The sequence below is a fragment of the Thamnophis sirtalis genome, unplaced genomic scaffold (assembly GCF_051295495.1).
Source record: "Thamnophis sirtalis isolate CommonGarterSnake01/CBP01778 unplaced genomic scaffold, rThaSir2_p1.2 scaffold_9, whole genome shotgun sequence".
In the NCBI taxonomy this organism is placed as follows: Eukaryota; Metazoa; Chordata; class Lepidosauria; order Squamata; family Natricidae; genus Thamnophis; species Thamnophis sirtalis.
In genome coordinates, this window is record NW_028261389.1 from 25,613,185 (window position 1) to 25,636,276 (window position 23,092).

Consider the following 23,092-nt stretch of genomic DNA (forward strand, 5'->3'; position numbering starts at 1 on the left):
GTGACCATGGGAATGCCTTACTGGTTGTAAGTGTGAAAAATGATCATGTCACTTTTTTCAGTGCTGTTGTAACTTCAAACAGTCACTAAATGAACTATTGTAAGACAAGGATTACCTGTACTTAGCAGCTAGAATGTTGGATGGGTTCTTTGTGTCCTTTCATTTCAGTTAGTATGAAGTTGTTGTAAGAAAGTTTGTGTTGCTGTTGTTTGTGAAATGAAAGCCTGCAGAGAAAATTCATCAGTTGAGCTTTATGGAATATACATAATAGATTTTTGATTGCAGTTTCAATCTCTCCAATTGAAACTGATGACCGACTGTGGGTCAATGACAGCTTATGGTAATATTGTTGTTGGACCAAAAGATGTAAAAATTGTGTAATGGTTTGTGTAATCAACCCGTGACAATCTGACAATAGCCAATTAGTTTCACATGAGAAAAATGGATGAACAGATTAGTCAAAGGGAAATTACTGTTAAGATTGGTTTGTCAGAGGATCACATTACTAACATTTTTCAATGTCAGAAGTGTTCTGCAATTGATTTCTTGCACATAGATGGAATTGAAATTTGCAGGCAAATTGTGTCATGCGATGAGATTGAAGGTAAGAAATTTCTTTGCAGCAACATGACAGACAATAAAACTCAAGATCATTATTATTACCAGAAATGAAATGCTAGTCCGTAAAATATCATCACAAGGTTTTACAAAGTCAAAACCTAGGTTTTGGCAAGACCACTTATGATCACTTTTTTTTTTGGGGGGGGGGGATGCAGGTAGTTTTATTTTTCGGGAAAATGATGCTACCACCAAGTCAAGAATGCCACACTGCAACCTTCAAAACTTTGAAACAGGAAGCATAAAAAGGATTTTTCTTTAACATGATAATGGCAGACTGCATGAGCCAGTCAAGAGGGACTCGAAAATTTGAATCTCACCACCTTGAATCTCTGCTCCACCATTCAGATTTGGTACTATGTGACTTCCAACTTTTCTCCAAATTGAAGGAATTTTTTGGTGGGCATTTTATTTGACTAAAATGAAAAGGACAGCCAGGATCTGATTGAAGAGACAAAAACAGGAAGTTCTTTCATGGTGTTTTTAAGAACTTGTCCATCATTGGCAGGGAATATGTAGTGAATGCTGGTGATTGTGCAGTGGAAGAAATACAGGTAACAAAAAAGTTTACTTCAAGGAGTATTCCTATTTCATTTATTAAAGTATTCTTATTTTACTTCATTTAAACTAAAGACATGGAGTGAAGGCATTGCTTTTCATTCAACCTTCTTAGTAAGGAGCCATCCTTTAGCTCAGCTGAGAAACCAACTATTTTCCAATCTGATTCCATTCAAGCTTTTCCATTCAGGATATACAATAAAACACTATCAACAAGGACCAAAATGCCTTTCAGACTTTTCAGCTCTACAGATGAATAGCACTTGACTATCTGATATGACTATTCTTTCTCCCTCCCTCTTTTTTTTTTCATTTTATGTGGTGACTTTTTAGACCAAAATCTGCATGGACATATTTGAAAGTGTAAACTGCTGTGAAGTTGGGAAATAATTAAAATTTGAATGTATAGATTAAAAAAAAATAGCCAACAGGACCAGCAGTTACTGGTTTCCTTCTCCTGCATGTTTATCAAAGCTTCCTTCTAACGTTCTTCTTCATCCGTGCCATAGTCTAGTCTCTACTTGTCCTTCCTGTTCCCCTTTAGTAACTGTCAACAGAAATCCTGCTTGTTAGCCCCAACTGCCACATACGGAGAATACAGAGAATACAGATTATTCCCTATATGGAACTGAATCCCTTGGTAGGACCCCGCCTCCAACCAGGGTGGGTTTTTTTTTTTTTGGTAGCCTCTCCCCTTTCCTGAGGAATGAGGTAATGCGGGGCTCCGATTGGTCCGGGAGGCGGCACCCCAATAGCCGTGTGGGGCGCGCTCAAGGCTATAATTCCCTGCAGCCGCCAAAGAACGCAGAGGCGCGCGCGAGAGTGGCTGGGGAGCGTCAAACGCGCGGAGAGGAAAGTCGAGGCTGCACTTTTAATAGGAGCGGAACCGCGCGCAAAAAAAGTCTTGCTGCAGTTGAGAACTCGCTCGCCTCGCCTCGCCAAACACGGGAAGGAGCGTCCGGACGAAGCAGAATTGCAACTACATTTTTCTTTCTTTCTTTCTAAACAGCATCTCCCTCTACTTCTTAACTATTCTCCACGTGGGTGGAGACCGAGGAGCAGGGGAAGAACGGTACTCCTGTAACAGCAGTCGCGACCCAATATGTCAGGGCGGGTGCTGAATGTTTTCTTGCTGCTCTGCAGCTGGAGCCTGACTGAGCTGATGGTCGAAGCTTGTACCTGCGTCCCAGTTCATCCCCAGGATGCCTTCTGTAACTCAGATATTGGTGAGTGTGGCGTTACTCTCTCGGTAACTGCGCCCGGCAGCCTCTGTTAGCAGCGTATTCCCGATGGCCAGATTTTCTAGAGCCCTGAGTTCTCGTTTGTAACACAGGCATGAAATTTGTCGGAGGGTTTACACAGTTCCAGTCCAGGACGGATTAGATTTAAACACAGTATTGAATTTAAAACAGCGAGAACACTGGCCAAATGACTTGTTCCCTCGCCGTGCTTTGGGGTTGCTTTGCAAAATAGTTAACGACCAGCCTTACAAATCCGAATTGTTTGCACTGGGTCCTGTCCTTCTGCACGTATATGAATGGCACACCTACTTTGTGACAGTGGCATTATGGTTAATGGTAGCTGGAAAGTTCTGTAACGCAGCACATTAACTTTTGTGAAGTCAGGGCAGATTTTTCTGGGGGGGCAAAAACTAGAAAAAATGAGTTTTAACACCACTTCAGTCCTAGAATGTCAATAGTTGGAAGCTTGCCCGGTTGTTTTCAGGGGATATTACGTCTGAATAGTGTTGCATAGGCTAAAGTTATGTGCTAATACTACTGCTCCACCCAGTGTATTTACCTGCAGGTTATAGATTAAATAAGGAAAAGAATCTGAAATTTACTTAAGCATGATTCCTCTGTTTGTATGTCTAACTTACATGCATATGTCTATATATATATATACATACATACATACACATATACATACATGGGGGATGATATTTTTTTAGCACAGTAACTAGTTATCCAGATAGTATTTTATAGTGGTTAAATGGTAGACGATTGGGAGAACCAGCTTCAAGTAGAAGCTCTCTTCTGCCACTGACTTTGGTTCAGTTGCTTTTTTTTCTCAGCTTTATCCTATCTTATACGATATTTCTGTGGGAAAACATAAGGAAGTGCTTCCTACAGTACTTCCTACAGTACCTTGCAGTTCTTCTCCCAAAGGCAAGATATATATATCTAACAGATAAATAGTTTTTAAAATCTGTTATGGTCGGTTTCAAGATCACTGAGCATTAAACCCATCTATTGATCTCCCTTCTCACCCCAAATTATTTCATGTTATTAACTCTTTCCTTGCAATATGTTTTGGTTACTGAGTGGTCTCAGCTGAAAGTTTTTGCCAGTTTTAACCTTTTAATTTGATAGTTGCCTGTCAGGCATATAATACTGGAAATAATTTATTCATTTTTAATTTTTATGAGCATTTGCAAACTACAAGGTTTCCATTCCCCACAAATCACTTTGAAGCTGACCTGATGACTTCCGTACCCCGAAAGAACATTTCATGCCAATCTGTGCTTTCTTTAGCTGACCAAGGGAACAATACAAAAATGTCAATCATTTTCCTGAGCAAATGGATACCCTGAAAGAATCCCCTTATTACCACTCTATAGGAAGTAAAATATATTGGTCTCATGTTTATTCCACTCATATTTTCAGTACTTGTTGTATACATTTGTCTTATTTTTCCCCAAAATAAAATCAAAGCAATTGCTAACAATATTTCTAAAGGTAAAGTTGCCATTATGCCTGTAGTGTGGTAGGGAAAAGATTAACATGTGAGAATGTTTGAAACTAGGATTTTTTCCAATAGTTGGTGAATCATAGTTGTTTGTTGCTATGGTAGCTCTCATGGGAGAGAAAGGAAGATATATTCTAAACAATGCCTATCTATGGAAAGATACCAGAAACAGAATAGTGATGCTTTGAGGCCTGTAGAGCCAGTGACACTGTCTGCAAACTCCACAGAGTCATATTGTTGCAAAGAATATAGGAGCTTTGCTTCAATTTCTAGTAAACAGTAGCAACAGGTAGGATTGCTTTAAGAATGGTTAATTCTAAATTCAGGTAGTTATGCAGTCTTTATTATTGTTGTTAGTTGCAAAGTCACGTCCAAACCCATGGACAATGTTCCTCCAGGCCTTCCTGTCCTCTACCATCCTCTGGAGTCCATTTAAGCTCACACCAACATCTTCGGTGTCTCCATCCAGCCACCTCATTCTCTGTCATCCCCTTCTTCTTTTGCCCTCAATTTTTCCCAGCATTAGGTTCTTCTCCAGTGAGTCCTTTCTTCTCATTAGGTGGCCAAAGTATTTAAGTTTCATCTGGCCTTCTAAAGAGTAGTCAGGGTTGATCTACTCTAGGACTGGCCAGTTTGATCATCTTGCAGTCCAAGGGACTCTCAGGAGTCTTCTCCAGCACCATAGTTCTTTATAAAGAATACAATTTCCTAACCCCAAAGTTGTGCTAGTTTCATATTGGTGTAAAAACCTTCCAGAATATTTGGAATCCAGCCATCTCAGTTTGTTCCCATGCTAGTGAAATCTTTGCAAGCTTAAACCATAAACCACGTGGGAAGTAAATGGCATGCATGGCATGCAGAACAAACTACAGAGAAAAACATATGGGTGGTAGCATTTTCATGGACTAGGAATGAAGCAAGCATGAAGGTAGCAGTTTTCAGGTAAATAAAGTTTTGACCCCTGAAATGAATATAAAATCAAAACTATGCTATAGACTGGAAGCCTCTGATGCACCTAAAAATTAATGGTAACCCTTCTTTTCAATCTGCTGCCTATATGGAAGTATTTTGTAGATATTTTTATTACTTAACATTTCATTGCTACTTTATGTGTGTGGATTAGTTAACTTTTGGTTTCCAAAATAGTTACTCGGCAACTCCCATCGAAAGGTTTGTTTGTTTGTTTCTAAATTGAGATTTAAAGAGCCTAGAAAAGGACCCTTATTCATGTCTAGTTTAAGTATTCTGTTGCTGCTGAAAACGGATAAAATCTTATATACTGAAATAATTCTGAGAGTTGCAGTTTTACTTGAGTAATATTAGACTACAATATTCTTTCAATGATGTTATATCAGAAGATGCACAAGGGTGAAGGAGAAGTTCAAAGTCCTTTAAAGGACTTTTATTACTGGGCTTTATTTGCTCTGTAGGAGTAGGCATGTCAATTCAGAATCCACTGCCAAAAGGCAGCTGGCCTTTTCTTGAAAACACAAATGCCAATTTGTGTGTCTCTACCAGAAAATTCCCCACATGCCCCTAATATGTGACAATGTATGATCTTTTGATTTCTAAATGTTATGGCTATGAATTCCCCACTCTGCTAGTTTTCATAGCCAGTAAAGGTGGAAGCTAAAAAGACACAAGATCTATTCTACTGGGAAGTGTGGAAGAGAAAAATATAAAATATAAAAATGAGTAATGTAAGAAGTGTCCATGAAAGAATCAAATGATAAAAGCAGTATTCAATGGATGTGATGCAAACTCTGCCCCTTTTCTATATGCATTGTGACATTACACATATATGAAAGGGGCTGAGTTAGTGTCACGTTGGCATGACTGTTTTCATCATTTTGGAGAAAAAAAACATGGATGTCTCTGAACATGAATTGAAATGACTTGAAAGTTACTGAGGGCATAACATTGTTTCTGAACTTCCACTTGAATCTTAAATTCTCATCCTGTTTTTTTTCATACTGTACTAAATTATGTGATTTTTCTGTGGTTAATGTTTGCTACACATACTGTGACGTGTTGAACTTGTTAAACTGCTATAGCCTTAGTCATGCTTGTGTATTAATACAAAATCAAACAAATCACATTATGACATATGTGAATCCAGTTTATAAAGTTGTTTCTAAACTGAAAATTATAGACAGTTTGTATCTAGTGTGAATGCATAGGAATACTAAGGCAGTAAGGTATAGGGCCACTTTTTTCACATGCCAAATTGGTATAAATAGTTTAATTCTAGATCAGGGGAGTCAAACTCACATCATCATGGTGTCATCAAGTGACATGCCTCCCCTTTGCTAAACCGAGCATGGGCAGTGCACATCTGGCCCGTGAGTTTGACAGCCCTGTTCTTGACTTAGTTTATAGATTTTTTTTACCAATCTTACTGCCTTTTAAACCAACAAATAGGAGATAATTGTATATTGCCTAAAATGTTATAATGACCTATACTGATTTTAAATTTAGTGCATTAAGCAAAGCAGCTAAAGAACTGAATCCCAAACCAGTAACAAATTATCCTAATCACCTAGTATTGTCATCACTTGAAGTAAGCCAGGCCTCACAATCTTTTTTTAAAATATATATAACTTGGATTCTGGGTCTTTGGGATATCCCTGGTTTGGAGGGACAAATTAAAGCATAGTGCTGTGTGTTCACACGTGTGACCCAGGCCACCTGTTTTAGCAACACACACACACACACACACACACACACACACACACACACACCTGATAAAAATTGCACTACTGAAAATTGAATATTTTGCCAGCAAATTGTTGTGCTGTGAGCTGGAGGTACTTTGTAAGACTACAAAAATGGTGTTCAAAAAAAGCTGCATAGCTTATTATTTTGGTATGATGTCAATAAATCATCAACAGATGGATTTGTTTATTTGGTACCATAGTTTTCGCTATACTATATTTTATTTTGAAATGTTAGTTTTCAAATCTTATTTACATATGGAATTAGAGAGGAAACTGGATCTTAATTTATCCTTCATAGAGCAATATATTAAGCAGCAGCAGCAGCAGCAGCAGAATTTCTAATGAGTGGTTATTTTTGATTCCTCATTTTGTGGAGTACAAAGTTGTGAAAAAGCAAGGTCTTCCTTAAGCCACCAGCCCTGCCAGCACCTCTTTAGTAAACACTGCCATTCTTTTCTAAAATCAAAAGGGGAAGAAGCTGATCCAAATTTCTAGCTGATGAAGGTTACATGTTTCCATGGAGACTTGTTGCAGTTTGATACTTTATTTAAAGCAGACTAAACTGCATGCTGGTTTACAAAACAAGTAACTTTTTATAGCTCTTCAACTCTGACAAAATACATGTCTTAAAGGGAGGAGTCAGTGCCCCAAGGGGTTGATGCTTCAGACAAGGTTGCCAGAACAGATCTATTCATAGTTCTCTTTGCAATTAAATACAATGGCAAAATAGAATCCTTGAAAAGGATTTGCTGTATTTTATTTTAAAGGAAATGCCATTATGATTTCAAAAACAACGGAAAGAAATGCCTGAACTTGAAAGAAACTGTTTGCTCAAATTTGTCTACTTAGTGCGCCATCATTCATTACTCCTATTTGCATTACTTATTTTTTATTTATTACTTTTATTGTGCCATCCTATCCTTGAATTTATTTATCTAAATAAAGATAGGACCACTGCCAAGTCTTTTTTACTGGAAGAACTCAAAGATGAAAGTATTTTGTGCAAATGCATAAAAATTAGTTGGATCCTATTTACACAGCATCAGGGTGGGGATGTAGATATCTATACCAACCGTCACAAATCTGGAGTACACTAGTTAGTTATTGACAAGAAGAAGCATGAGAATAAGGAATGTTTATCCTATTGGCTGTCATAGTGCTGTGATAGCAACATGATTAACATAAAGAAATACATGCTCACTTCCTCAAGTGAGAACCAATGATAACAATCACCTCCTATTTCTTCTATACAGTGACACAGAGTGATTTTAAACTGTTATCTAATATCCTTTATTTGTTACAGTTGCTCAGATCATGCTTTGTACTAACCCAGGGTGTGAAACTCTATTTCATTGAAGGTCACATCAGGATTATGTTTGACCTCGGGTGGGGGGGGGGCGTGGCCAGCTCGATGTCACTCATGTGAGGAGCGCCTGTGGTGGCTTGAGCGCTCTGCCAGTGAAAACAGATTCCCAAACTCCATTTTCAGCTGCACCAGCCTCCTGCAACTCTCTGCCAGCAAAAAATGAGCTCGGGAGGCCTGCCACATCCAAGCACCCTATGGGCAGAATCAGAGCTTTGAATTTGGTACCCCTGAACTAGCCTATAATATGGTTTGTTTGATTTGGGCTTAGAATGCTACATGAATCCAATGACATTTTCTGGTATAGCAATTTAAACTCAACAAATTGTGGTTTATTCAGTCAAATAAGGTTTAATAAATTATAGCTTAGCTTGAAGTATGACTCCTATTCAATGTAAAATCACTGTAAAGAAAATTGTCCCAAACTCCTCCTAGTTTTTCCATTCTTTCATTAGAGTATCTAGTTCAGTGGCCCCCAACTAGCATCAGGGACCGGTTCTGTGGAGAGAGGTTTTTCTGTGGACCAGAGGGGGCGTGGTTTTGTGTGCTGCCTGCATCCCACAGATGGGCTTTGCTTGTTTGCACGGAGCTGTTTCTGGCAGGGTGCTGATCCATGAACCAGGCGTTGGGAACCCTTGTTCTAGATTGCTAAGGGTTTTCCTATCTACCGGTATTTGCAAGATGCTAAGTTGAAATTCCAGATTCTCATTTCTCTCATGGAATTTTTGATTTTGCACATGTAGTTTATTTCAGGATGCATATTGGTTAATTTTGCTTCTCTACAGAACTGTAAACTCCCTAAACTATAAAAGCCATTACTAGCAGTAAGGAGCTTTGGGATGAAGACTAATTCTTCTGTGCTTTTATTGTATTCGTTTATTCTGTGGTCACCTGAGAGAGCAGCTGCATCATATGAATTGGTTGCATGCAAACCCCTTGAAATCTTAATAACAACGCAGCAGAATTAACCCAAGAAATGGAACTCCTACTAAGCTAGCCAAGTTTTAGGGACTTTAGGAAGGGGAAGTTGAAGCCTGAAGGATAAGTTGAAGTTATATAAAATATTTCTTCAGAAGTTACATTACAATTAGAATTATTATTTTTAAAACATTGAAACAAATCAGATGAGTAGGGTGGCTCATCAGTGGAGTAAATTATGTTACATTTGTGATTATAGTAGAACATATTGTGGAAGAAGGTCTATAAATCTTGCATTGCTGCATCTTTCTGAAAAAGTTAAATTTTTAATGCAAGTCTGATTGTTTTATTTCTTTATTGTATGTTGCCTCAAGTCACCTTTAGTGAGTTGGGGTGGGCATATGAATTTGATAAAAAGGTATTGCTGCTTTAAGAATTGCACTAACTTAAAACCATGGATTTTTTAAAAAGCAATAACTTCAGACTCAGAAAGTCAGGCTACCTGAATGTATAACAAAGTCTGAAGTTGTATTCAGCTGGTTCAGTAGTGGAAATTTTGAGTAGTTCAAAGAACCGGCAAATACCACCTCTGATTGGCCCTGCCCTTGCGTTCCCATCAGGGGTGGGTTCCTGCCAGTTCTAACTTCTATAGAAGAGGTTCCACATATCTACAGTGCCGTTTAGAACCGGTTCCAGCTCCCTCCCCCCGCCCGTCCACACATCATCAAGATGAAGAGTGAGAGGAGGAATTCTGGGAGTTGAAGTCCACAAGTCTTAAAGCTGTCAAGTTTGAACACCCCTGTTTTTTTAAAGGGTTAGGAGTGCAATGGTCTTGTAACTTGACAGCTTTAAGACTTGCGTGCTTCAGTGCCAGAGTTCCTGAGCCAACATGATTGGAGGAGGAATTCTGGGAGTTGAAGTCCACAAGTCTTAAAGCTGTCAAGTTTGAACACCCCTGGGTTTTTTTTTTCCTAAAGGGGGGTGCAGCTTTAAGACTTGCGTGCTTCAAATGCCAGAGTTTCTGAGCCAACATTTTGGTTGCTAGGCAAGAGCATTGTTAAGTGAGTTTTACCACATTTTACAAGTTGGCCATGCTCACCCAATCACATGACTGCCAAGCCACGCCCACCCAGTCACATGGCGAGCAAGCCACTCCCACCCAGTCACATGGCCGGCAAGCCACTCCCACAAAGCAGGCCACACCTACAGAAGAGGTTCTAAAAAAATTTGAAACCCACCACTGGTTCCCATCGTTCCCTGTCCTATATTCCCTCAGCTGATTTGTGTGGCAGAGTGGATTGCAGCGCCTCAGCTGAGCTAAAAAACAGCTCACCAGTGTTGACACTGAAGGAGGTCTTTGAGTGCCATGCATGCGTGCAAAGCACTCTCTCACTGAACCGGTAGGAAAAAATTTGGAATCCCACCACTGGGTCTGAAGCACTTTTGAATAATTGTTGAAGCATACGCAACTCTACAAGATAAACAGGTTGGAATACTAATATATAGATAAATGTACTGCTTAGGAAATTGTAATATCTCTCTATCTGATTGTGCTATGCTACAATGCAGGTGGTCCTCAACTTACAACAGTTCATTTAGTGACTATTCAAAATTACAACAGCACTAAAAAAGTGACTTATGACTGATTTTCACACATATGACTTTCGCAGCATACCCATGGTCACATGATCAAAATTCAGTTGCTTGGCAACTGATTCATGTTTATGTTGCAATGTGATCACCCTTCACCATCTTCTGACAGGCATAGTCAATGGGAAAGCCAGATTCACTTAACAACCATATTACTAACTTAACAACCACAGTGATTCATTTAACAACTGTGGGAAGAAAAGTCATAAAATGGGGCAAAACCCATTAACAAAAGTCTTACTTAGCAACAGAAATTTTGGGATCAATTGTGGTCATAAGATGAGGACTACCTGTGCTGTACTCTGCATGCTTAGACCAAACTGGCTCTTGTTGCTTACTGTAGAATAGAAATAGCTTATCCTTATGCTAGGCTAGCTAGCATGATGAATATCAATTGAGTAGCTGTATTCCCTCTTTTTATTTTTTTCTTTCTTTCTTAAATATTATGATGCACACACAGAATTAAGGGGATAAAAAAATTATGATATAGTATAGGTTAGCCTGAATATAAAACACGTAAACCATATGATCCTGCCTTGAGCAGGGGGCTGGACTAGAAGATCTCCGAGGTCTCTTCCAGTCCTACAGTTTTATGTTCTAAATCTGTATGACAGTGACTATAGGAACATTCTATGTTCTGTGTTGAACTATGGAACAAGATGTCTGAACAAAAAGAGAGGACATGGCCAAGAAAACTTCTGTGAAGGTAATTGTCTCTTATAAACAAAATATTTTTGTTTCTCTCTTGTTTTCCTGAATGAGATAATACTGAAAATACATTACTAAGCTGTGACCTTCATTGTGTTTGTTTTTGTCATTTTATATGGGAAAGCAAAATATACATCCGGAAAGTCCTTTCCTTGCTCTCTTTCTGGTAAATTATAATAAATACTAATCTTTTTGCCTCTGACTAAAAACTCAATTATGTTTAGGGGGTGGGGCAGAGTCCTGGAGCAATTTCCTTCAGTGGCAACACTTTCCCAAGCCTTTCTTAGCTAAAATGTTTTGATAAATTTACGAGCAGATGTCTCACGTTAACCAAGGAATTTGCTGATGTAATGGGTGGATGCTATTGTCCTCTGATAGTGTTTGTCTTTAAATTTTTATTTCTTTGACACAATCTCAACACATCTGCATGAATCTCTGCATAAAGCAGATTCTTACTCCACCATATTACATGCTAACACTGAATTCAATTACTCCTATGCTTGCCATGAAAGAACTACCAGTAATAACATACCACTTTACAGTGCTTTACAGCCCTCTCTAAGTGGTTTAAAGAGTCAGCATATTGTCCCCAACAACAATCTGAATCTTCATTTTACTGACCTTGGAAGGATGGAAGGATGAGTCAACCTTGAGCCAGTGAGAATTGAACTGCCAAAGTGCTGGCAGCAGGCAGTCAACAGAAGCAGCCTGCAGTACTGCATTCTAACCACTGAGCTACCACAGCTCAACTACTAGAATAATGTTTCCAGTCCTAGTGTCCTGTCCCAGTACACATATACTCATACACCATGAGTGGGCTTACACATGTTTATTTCACACAACCAACCCCATAGTCATTTCCTAGGTCCCAACTCTGTGTGCAGTTTTTAGAATTAGTTTCAAGCAACCTTTCTGAAAAACGCTGACTGGATGTAGTGAAAGCAACAGGGGCAAGAAAAGGTGCAGGCATTGGCATAATGCCAACAAGAGGAACTAAGAACCTCAAGGCAAGATGACAGAAGGATGAATCATTGGATTTCAGGCAGGACAAGTGCAACCACTGATTGCAAGGCCCAATGAAAGCAACCACAACTCTCCAGATTCCAGGCACAGTGCAGGCAATTTGGCTTTAATGGGTTCAAGGCACGATTGAGGCAACATTATTCCCACAGGTTCAAGGCACAACAAAGGCAATTTGACTTCAATGGGTGCAAGACATGACAACTTGACTTCAATGGGTTCAAGGAATGATGATGGCAACATCTCTAAATGAATTCAAGGCAAAGTGTCAATAGTATTCACATATTGAAGGATTATGAATGGTTCCAAGCACTGAAGTAAATAGGTGCCAACCAGTATGCCTCATTAGGAGGGTTGAGGCTGCCTTCTCATGAATAGACTCACCAACCTCTGTTGCTCCTCCCTCTGCTCAACTCTAGGTGACCTGGGATTGGGTGGAGTGGCAATTCTTCTATTTGACTGACTGGCTGCAGCTGAGCTTCTTCTCCAGCCTGTGCAACTGGCTGTTTATCTGGCTGCTCTCTTTCATCTTTGGGATTTAATTTTTCATGCTCAAATGTAGAACTTTGCTTCATATTTAAATTCCGTATCCTCAAGATTCTCCCAATTTCTGATATTGTTCTTATAAGATCTTTGTTTCCTCTCCTGTCTTTGTGTTATCTGCAAATTTGGTATAAGTAGTCATCGTTTAGCAACCACTATTGGGACCCACAATTGGATCATTAAGTGAAGCAGTCACTAAGTGAAACTGCCACTGTGCTTAGGATCTTACTTCAGCTTAATTTTGCTTTATGGATCTTTGAAAATCATCAATAAGAGGATCAGTTATAAAATTACTTTTTCCATCACCATGGTTGCTTAATGAGGCAGTTGCTAAACAAGAACTGCCTGTAATTATATTTTCTAGTCTCTCAGCCAAGTCATTTATAAATAGGCTAAGCAGCAGAGGGCCTAGAATGGAGCCCTGCACTCTTTGCAGCCCAAGACTTCTTTATAGCTTCATGGAGTGCCATTGACATAAGTTTGCTGGATACAACCAAGTGTGTATTTTTCCAATGGTAGCAATTCCAATGGTAGCAATTCCAATGGTATAATGCCTTGGTAAACTGCATCCAGTTTTGGTTGCCACAATATAAAAAAGACGTTGAGACTCTGGAAAGAGTGCAGAGAAGATTATCAAAGATGATTAGGGGGCTGAAGGCTAAAACATATGATGCATGGCTGTAGGAATTGGGTATGTCTAGTCTATTGAAAAGGGGGATTGGAGTGACATGGTAGCAGTGTTCCAATATTTGATGGACAAGAAGCTATGGATGGAAATTAATCAAGGAGAGAGCCAACCTAGAACTAAGGAGAAATTCTCTGACAGAGAGAACAATTAACCAGTGGAAAGGCTTGCCTTCAGAAATTGCCTTCAGGTTTTTAAGAACAGATTGGAATCTGTTTGACTGTTTAATTGTTCTCACTATTTCTCCTTAGTTCTAGTTGTTTCTCTCCTTGATGCATTTCCATCCACTGTTTCTTGTCCTGCCTTATGGTTCTTTGGAAACTAGGTTGATCCCCTCTTCTTTGTGGCAGTCCCTCAAATAATGGAACACTGCTAATCAGCTCTATTAGGATCTCATAGAAGATTGTATTGAATGCACTGCATTCATTGCATCGTCTCAGAGTCACTTTCATGTGACAAAGACATATGGTAAACAAATTTTAAAAAATGGTAATGTCGGGATATACTATGCCTGTCACATTCTTGTGGTGGCTCTATCAAAAGGAAACAAAGCCGAAAACACCAGCCTGAAGATGGCGAGTGAGACCTCGCCAAAACATTGCCAAGACAATCTCAATCTTATACAGGAAAAGACCCGAATACAACAAGACCGGCATACCTACAACCGTGAAAATCTATGAAAATATATATATATAATATATAGTATATAGTATATATTAATTTATAGTGTATAGTGTATGCAAAGGCCGCTTTCCATACTGAGCCCCAATATATTTTCCTATCAAGAATCCTATCCTGCTACTGCAGATGTTTCTGTATTATGATTCAGGGAACAAGAGAATTCTCCTTGGCCAACATAGAAAATAAGGGCTTTCTATTTTTGGCAAGCCAGTCACTAATGTTAAATAACTTATTTCTATTAGAGAATCTTGGCTGAAAAAATTCCCTGATGATGTAGTATCCCACATTATTTACTAGGTCTTGACTTTCGTCATCCCCTTAGGATTGCCACTTTAAATGTTGGAAAGGTTAATAAATCCACATAAAAGTTTCTTCTGTGCAATTCTTAGAGACAGAAGTGTTCTCATGTAGTTTAGATTTGGAAGCCTTAGCCTTAGTTCTCCACACCGTATATCCCAAGCTTTTTATTCAAGCCAGTCTCTCTATCTCTTGCCTTCTCTCAGATTGCTATATCACCCTCAGTTAAATATTTGACTTTTTTCTTATTATAATAATATGAGCAACATGGGCTTTCTGAAGACAGCATTACCCAGCATTAATGTCCAATGAGAAATGCAGTGCCAGGCTTCTTAAATTCACCTCTCAAAGCACTGTAAATTGCCCCTAGCAGAATTTCCCATAATTGAATTCAGCATATAGGATGAAACATGGAATATCATTATAACAGTTAGATCAGTTTCTGAGAACTAGAAATATTTTCTTTCTGTCTAGGTATAGGACAGATGTAAATCAATAGATTATAAAATCTCAGATGAGATTTGTGAATGTAATCAGTATATCTGTTATTGAGAATTCTACTAGTGTCATGCCTAGAAATTGTAATAAGAAAAGTTCTGGAAATAAGACTTAAAAACAATTAAATTGAGTTAAAAGCTTATTTTATGCTATGTTATTTCTACTTGGAGATTCCTACGTTCACATTATAGGACACTAATTCTCAAAATAATACAATATTTTTCAGTCTTGACTATTTTCTGCATTTGGCATTTCTTAATTGGATTACTGCGAAGCTACAGCTGCTGAAAAATGCTGCATTATGCACAGTTCTGGGGACCCTTAGGATGGCCCATATAACACCACTGTTGCACAAGCTGCATTGGTTTTCAGTTTCTTCATCCAATTCAAGTTGTTGGGTTTTGCCTTTAAAGTACTTCATGGCATGGGTTCATGGTATCTGAGGAGCTGTCTCACTCAGTGGTTCCCAACGCAGTGGTTCCCAACCTTTTTTTGGTCACCTAAGCCCCATCTAAGCATCTTTAAAAACCTGATGTCCTCCAGTGAAGTACAAAAAAAAATTGTGCTTCAATGTTTTAATGATTGACAAATGACATATTTGTGTTTTTTTAAAGAAAAATAAAAAAGTTCTGTTTAAAAAAAAAAACACCTGATGTCCTCCAGTGACACATAATTCTTACTTTAATCAAAAAGTGAACTCTACTCACCCTGAGGAAGCCTAAAAAGCCATTAACTTGGTTTAAACCATGGCACGACAAAACCGCGCTAGTCAAAATCACGGTGATAAAATCACGGCGCTAAAGCCGCGACATCATCACCGCGCGTCATCACCGCCACGACAACAGCGTGGCAACAGAAGGGTGCTTTAAAATGGCGCCGCGGCAGAAAGCCGACTTCAATTAAGGTAAGGGTTAGGATTAGGTTTAGGGGTTTGTTTTAGGGTTAGGTTTAGGGTTAGGTTTAGGGTTAGGTTTAGGGTTAGGTTTAGCATTAGGTTTAGCGTTAAGTTTAGGATTAGGGTTAGGTTTAGGGTTAGGTTTAGGGTACTGAGTGCTTGGGAATGCGTGATTTTGCCCTCCGCGATTATGTCATCGCGGTAGGGTCCCGTTTTTCCTTAGCGCTTAGAACGGCGCGAATTAGTCTTCGCGCTTATGTCTTTGCGGATAAGGGCTTCGTGGATTTGTGGTGGAACTGGTTTAAACAAGGTTATAATTGCCCCCATTAAAAATCAAATTGCCCCCTGTGGGTGGTGGGTCCCAAGTTGGGAACCACTGGGCTAGCCCATCACTCTAGTGGAAGGGGCCTGCTTTGGACATTGCCTGCTAATGGATTCTGGTGGGCACAGTTAAGGAGAGGACTGTGGCTCCAGCCTTGGGAACACTAGGTAAGTACTGTTCCCATCCTTTTTGCCTTCCAGAAGGGATTTTAAATTTGTTTTTGCTAGTTGGCTTGGGGCTCTGAGGGGCCACTCCTTGCCGGAGATAGTTGATGGTGTAATAAGATTTATGGACCACTTATGTCCTTGGTTTAGGATTTTTGCATAGGTTTAAATTTTTAATTGTTTTTTGTTCATCTTTTTAGTGTTTGTAAACTGCCCAGAGTTGCCTTATCAGGGAGATGGGAAGCATCTAAATGTAATAGATATTGTCTCTGAATTGCCTACATTCCTGATTGTATTTATACAAGTCCTTTCTAGGAGAAAATAGGACAAGCTGAACAAAATGAATTAAATAGCACAGAGACAATTATATTATTTTACTTGTATTATTAAAAGGCTATGAGATAGTCTTTCTCAAAGTGAAGCTCTCTAGATGTTAATAGATTACAATTTCCATAGTCTGGACCAACCACATTTGGAACACTGAATTGGAAAATGTGGTTGCAGCAATAAACTGTCTAAAACAAAAAAAATGTACTGCTAATCTAATGTCCCTGTAGTATTCAATGAAAGCAATATAGCTGCACATATTCTATGCAGTGTGGTTATAATATGCAGATAGATGCTGCCCTACAAATATGATGTTAATACTTTATCAGTTATGTAGCCCTTGGCAGAGCATGCTTTAAATTAGACAAATATAATACAGCCGCACTGATAAAAAACAATTCTTTTCACCATTTTATTTTCTGGATATGTAGTTAGCCTTAACTCTGCTGACCTGTCTCATTGGGTGGTAAGGCATTCAGTAGCTTATTTGCTTTATAATTTTTTTTAATATGCTTATGTTCCAAAGGTTGTGCAGTAAATCTAAATCTGAAACATGGATTAGCATTTAGGTTTTAGGGTTGGTACTATGGTATTAGGTGTACCTTTGTAATACTGGACCTGAGCTCTAGCTGTGGCTTTCTTTCATTTTTTATAAACACTAATCTTTACTCAAATAACCCTTTTAAGAAATGTAGTAGAAAGAAGAAATTCTTATTGCCTTGTCCCTAGGAAAATCCAAGAAGGGAAAAAAAACACATTTTGGCTGAAAGTGGTGCAAACTTAATTGTGGGAAAACTAGGCTGAAAAGAATTAGCATGCTGTATTCATGTCAGGAAAGTGGCTAAGATGTATTTGGTTGGCTGCAGAAGGCAAAAACAACACTCACAAGGATTCTCTGGATATTGGGATAAATTAAAAATACAGCCCCAGTTCTTTTTAAACCAAGTTTTAAGGAGTGCTCTGCAGATACGTTAAGGATTTACATTTTTTGTTGAGGCTTGAATTTAGATGATTAAAGAGTAACTCTGTATTGTATGTCTATTCAAAACCGGGCCTTATTTGAGACTTAATTTGCACACCGTATTGCCACTTCAGATTGGACACTAAAATAAAAGCTCCATGCCTACTATTTCTAGTTTTTTGTTTCGTTACTCCTACAGATAATTGGAATACAGGGTAATCCCTAAAATTAATAAATGGTAAATGTAAGTCCATTTGTAAATATATGAATTGTGTTTGTGGCTCTTACCTTAATATATTCTATTTTATTATATAGTTATCACATTCTTTTGTATTTGATATTTTTAGTCCATTGTTAGTGACCCACAGTTGTTTGGTAAGTGGGTGGCTGTATAAATAAAAAGACTAGATAAATCAATAAATCTTAAGTGCCAATTCTAGTTCCATATGATAGAAGATAAGTATTTCTAAGTGTATTTCTAAGTTTTTCTTGTCTAAAAATTCAGAAATCTAAATATAGATTTCCTTCACCTTCCATATCCACCACCGAGGAATAGTGACCATTCCGTGGTCACTAGTATACTTGTGGATTGGTTAAGTAAAGAGTCAATAATCCTGTCCTTAATTCAAGTGAGACAGATATAATGTATGTATGGAAATTCTCTTAAGAATGGATCACAGTGTCCTAGTTTTAAGTGGAAACCTGAGAGAGATAAAATTAAAAAGGTAAAGGTTCCCCTCGCACATACGAGCTAGTCGTTCCTGACTCTAAGGGGTGGTACTCATCTCCGTTTCAAAGCCGAAGAACCAGTGCTGTCTGAAGATGTTCCCGTGGTCATGTGGCTGGCATGTCTAAATGCCGAAGGCACATGGAATGCTGTTACTTTCTCACCAAAGTAGTCCCTATTTTTCTACTTGCATTTTTTTAAACATGCTTTTGAACTGCTAGGTTGGCAGAAGCTGGGACAAGTAATGGGAGCTCTCTCCGTTATGAGGCGCTAGGGATTCAAACCGCCAAACTGCCTGCCTTTCTGATCGACAAGCTCAGCATCTTAGCCACTGAGCCACCATGTTTCTTAGAGATACACATTCCTCTCTAAATATCAGTCACATGCTTAGGGGAACTATAATTTCTGCCCATGTTTGGAAAACTTGAACAGACAAGTCTTTGATCAAGTTTTAGTATACTGTGCACAAAACAAACTCTTGTTTATCCTGTGCACTCAAACATGGGTACAAACTTCTGAACAAAGAAGAACTTCATTTGTACTTATTCAATAGCTTGTGGTTTCTGCATAGGAGCAATAATAGAATTAGCAATATTTCTGAACTTTAATTCTAGATGTGAATGGGTAGAAAATTAGCTTACACAACTATCTAACAGCTGGAAAAATCCTACAAATTACTTTTCAGACTTATGGCATTTTAAAATATATTTTATAGTAAAATATGTGAGTTTCATATCTGCTGCGGTATACAATCTGTTTCTTTCCTCCTCCTATCTTAGAATCAGGAAACAGAAAATTTAGAGAGGGATTTAGGAGTAGGAGGCTGAAGGATACAACTTGACATCTGCTATTTGAAAAATATTTAGTATTTAAATGAAATGCCCTAAAGAACAGTCAGCAAAACCAGATAGGAACCTTTTGTATAGTAATATTATAAAATGTATCAAAACTCGTGTGAAATGCTGTTTCTTATTATGAGAAGGCTGATGGTAGCATTATAAGTAGCAACAAAGCAACAGATTTGCTGGTAGCTGAACATAGGAGAATCACAAAATGTAGAAAAGTATTCTACCTGTTATCTCAAAAGAGTTTAACATGAATATAAAATGCTAATCAATATTTTAGATGGAGACCCAAACTGATATTTAGGTTAAACCAAATGTTCTCTGACATTACTACTTTCCATTTCACAGGGGGGAAAAAATCAATATCTAGGCTTGGCCTTGTGATTTTTTTCCCCCTTGTAAAATTTCCAGTTCTTTCTTCTACTTCCTTCCTGCCTTCCTCAAACAGAGTCATAAATACATTGATGTTAACTTAAAGTTAAATATGTTTACTTTCCTTCCGCATACATACTTTGGGTGCAAGTATATTCTTTATAGGTGAATAAGTGATCTACATGCTATCTGAAGTAAATTCTCCTGAAACCCTCCTGTTTCTATTTACTATTTTATGGTAGATGTAACTGGGAAGAGAAACGAGATTTTTTCCTTGTCCATCCATATACTATTACAACTCTTGTCTTTACCATCAATTGACATAGGACAAAAGTTTTTGAATCAAAATAAAACAAATGGCTAAGGATGTGCTCAAAATATCGCACTCATGACTCCCAAAGGAATGAAATTTGGGAAAGCTGTGGCTGCTTCAGGTTGCGCCGTGCTCGGTCTGCTGCTGGGGTCATGTGATGCTCATTCTGAACTGTAGCAAGAAAGGTTGTAAAATGGGGCAAAATTCACTTTGCAACATGTCTTGCTTGCAACAGAAATTTTAGATTCAATTGTCATAAATTGAGGGCTACCTGTATTTGAAATTTGGCATGCCATGCAGAATAAACTGTCTGCATATATAAATATATAAATGCACTCTAACTACATAACTGTTCCTGATACATTATTCTCTAATCTTCTATTATACTTTTCTAAAATATTTGTGAACTAGGTGCTTCTTGAACTATCAAGAAGTAACTAACATCTTTTATAGATTATTTGAAGCACAATATTTGTAACGGTAGCAGGTTGCATGTGTGAATATGTCTCCATTTAAATGATTAGTCAGAAACACAATCACATGACTAATTTCCTTCCTCTGTTGTATTCTTGAAATACCTGTCTGTTCATGTCTATGAATGAGATATGAATAATCTTCATTCTCTTAAAGTTCATTGATTTTTCTCTCTTTTTCTACTGAGATGATAATACTAACTGATCAGAATTCCTAGTCCCCAAATTGCATTCTTATCAATGTTATTTTGAAAAGAAAATCTCTGAAACAAATGGGGCAGCACAGAACATCATCATAAATGCATTATCATCTACCATTGTTGTAGACCAAGCTGTCCTGAAAGAACTTTTAAAAAAAGTTCTTTGAAGATATTATGTATTGTTTCCAAGTCATTGTATACCTCAAAAATATCTGTCCTTTCTAAATGCATATATTGAGGCACTTTGATTCAGTATGCCTTTTATTCCTTTCCTTCTCCTTTCTTTTGTACATCTGCTCATTCAAATAGTAAGACTGGAGAATGAAAGGCTTGTACTTGGTTGATCATACTTTTTTTTAATGCTCAAGTTAGCTCTGTTACAGGGCCAGATCTATTTTGCTTCAGGAATAACATTGGCTCCAAGGACTACTTCAATTCTAGATTTCTAACACATTCTGACATAATAAAGTAGTGTCTGATTCTTTGTGGAAAGATCTTTTCCTCTTCATTACTTACAGTTCACATCCATTCAAAGCAAGTGAGAAGAGCTTTTAGATTCACATGTTGAAAATGTCCAGACAGATTTCAGTTCTATGCTATTGGCTTGAGAATCAAGCCCTGGCAATGATCCAGCACATTGTTTTGCAAGATTGTCTTTGTTGAGGAATGTTGACTCATGAAATGAAGGATTTATGACATTCTTTATATCAGCTGGCTACTGTCAGAAAATTTAGCACTGTGCATTTGATGCAAGCAATAGCAAAGGATGATAGCTTTGGAAGATACCTTAGAAGTCATCTATTCCAACCCTCAATGCAGGATCTACTAGACAGATTATCATTCAGCCTTTTTTTTTGAAGACCTCCAGAGTTCTTGTGGCATTTTTTTCACTATCAGTTTGACTGAATCTACCACCATATAACTTTAACGCTGGGTCTGGTCTGACCTTCTAGAATAGTAGACATCCAAATCCCTCTCTCACTGTATGTGCAACTCTTCAGTAAGCTAAATGCATCCATTTAACCATTCCATTCTTTAACCTTTCCCTATGGACTTGGTTTCCAGAATCTTTGTCCTCTTGAGAATTCTCCTCTGAACGTGCTTCAATTTGTCACTGTCACTTCATCATTTACAGTGTCCAGGTGACTGCAGTCTGTCCTTCCTATCTAAATAGGTCATGACTTACTTAATCAGGAGTAAGTGATCTATTACAAGATTGCATAACCATATCAATGATACTAGTATATCCCAAACTGTTGGATAACCTATTGAAAAGCTTTCTATACCCGTTAAAAAAGATAGGGAAAAGGATCAAGGTATAATATATAGCTTAATGCAAATTGATCTATTTGGGTTTATTTAGCAAACTGGTTAAGGTAGCACAGTAGCACAATATCATTCAGAATTGCTGTATGTATATACCCACCCACAGTGTTTTACAGCAGTCTCTGGGCAGTTTATAATGTCAGCAAATTGCCTCCAAATATCTGGGTCCTCATTTTACCAATCTTGGAAGGATGGAAGGCTGAATCAGCCTCGCGCCATATCAGAATCAAACTCCAGACTGTGGGCAGAGTTAGTCTGCAATATTGCATTCTAACCACTGTATCACCAATGGTTAGAATTTCAGTATCTGAAACAGTATAAGTTTCAAATATGAAATTCTAGTTTCATACAAGGCATAAGGCCTCTGTCTGAAGAAGAATCGTTCATGAGGTTATTATTGGCACAGGAACCCTATTAAATGATTTATTTTGTCTTTGATTTTAGATATATAGCAGGTACAGGCTCTGTATTTGTTGGCTGAAGGAGACTTTCTAAATGTATGTGAAGATACCTGTGCTGGTGGCCTAATAGTTTAATCAGAAAATCTTCTGCAACAGCATAAATAAGCAAAATGTGCTGCTGCCTCACAGTTATCCAAGTTGTTTTGCATACATTTGAACCGAACGTGAATATACAGATGCAAATAATTGCTGCAGAGATGAAAAATGATTTATTCTCTTCCTCTCTGAGGTATCTATGCATCCCAATGCACTGAGCAATTCAAACTGAACCCTCCCTCTTTTTACAAAATAAAAATTTAGTCCCTTAGCAAATTTCCTCATTTTATGATCTTTAAAAATGTACAATATTTTGATTGCTTTGTTTGGTTTTTAAGAGATTAGGTAGGCTGAGGATAGTATCTCATTGCTGAACTACACGGTTTTTTTAGACCGTTGATAAAATGACACAACAAAACTGTTCAAAACCTTTCTAGTTATTTTTTTTTAAGTTATGCATTCTGTTTCTACAGGTTTGAAGTTCATATCTCCCTGGTATTCTGAATTTACTTTTAAGAGAAAAGTCTAGAAAGATAGTAAAAAATAACCTCTATAGTCTATAATAAGCATGCTTAAATGCTGGCTTAATCAAAGAAAAAATGAAAAGGGTGGCATCAGTAACAATGTATACTTTCTCTGTGTTTATACACACACTTTCTTTTTGGC

At 38.0% G+C, this 23,092-nt stretch overlaps 2 protein-coding genes across 2 annotated transcripts in view; one reads left to right on the plus strand and one right to left on the minus strand.

Annotated features, from left to right (window-relative positions):
• SYN3 (synapsin III) overlaps nucleotides 1-23,092 on the minus strand; it is a 197,091-nt gene that overhangs the window by 103,490 nt on the left and 70,509 nt on the right. The gene's annotated exons all lie outside the window — the stretch shown is intronic.
• Nucleotides 1,969-23,092, plus strand: part of TIMP3 (TIMP metallopeptidase inhibitor 3) — a 36,342-nt gene continuing 15,218 nt past the window's right edge. The window contains exon 1 of the mRNA XM_014066857.2: nucleotides 1,969-2,402. Within this exon, the coding sequence (XP_013922332.1) occupies nucleotides 2,279-2,402 (124 nt within the window). The 5' untranslated portion in view covers nucleotides 1,969-2,278. The remainder of the gene's footprint in view (nucleotides 2,403-23,092) is intronic.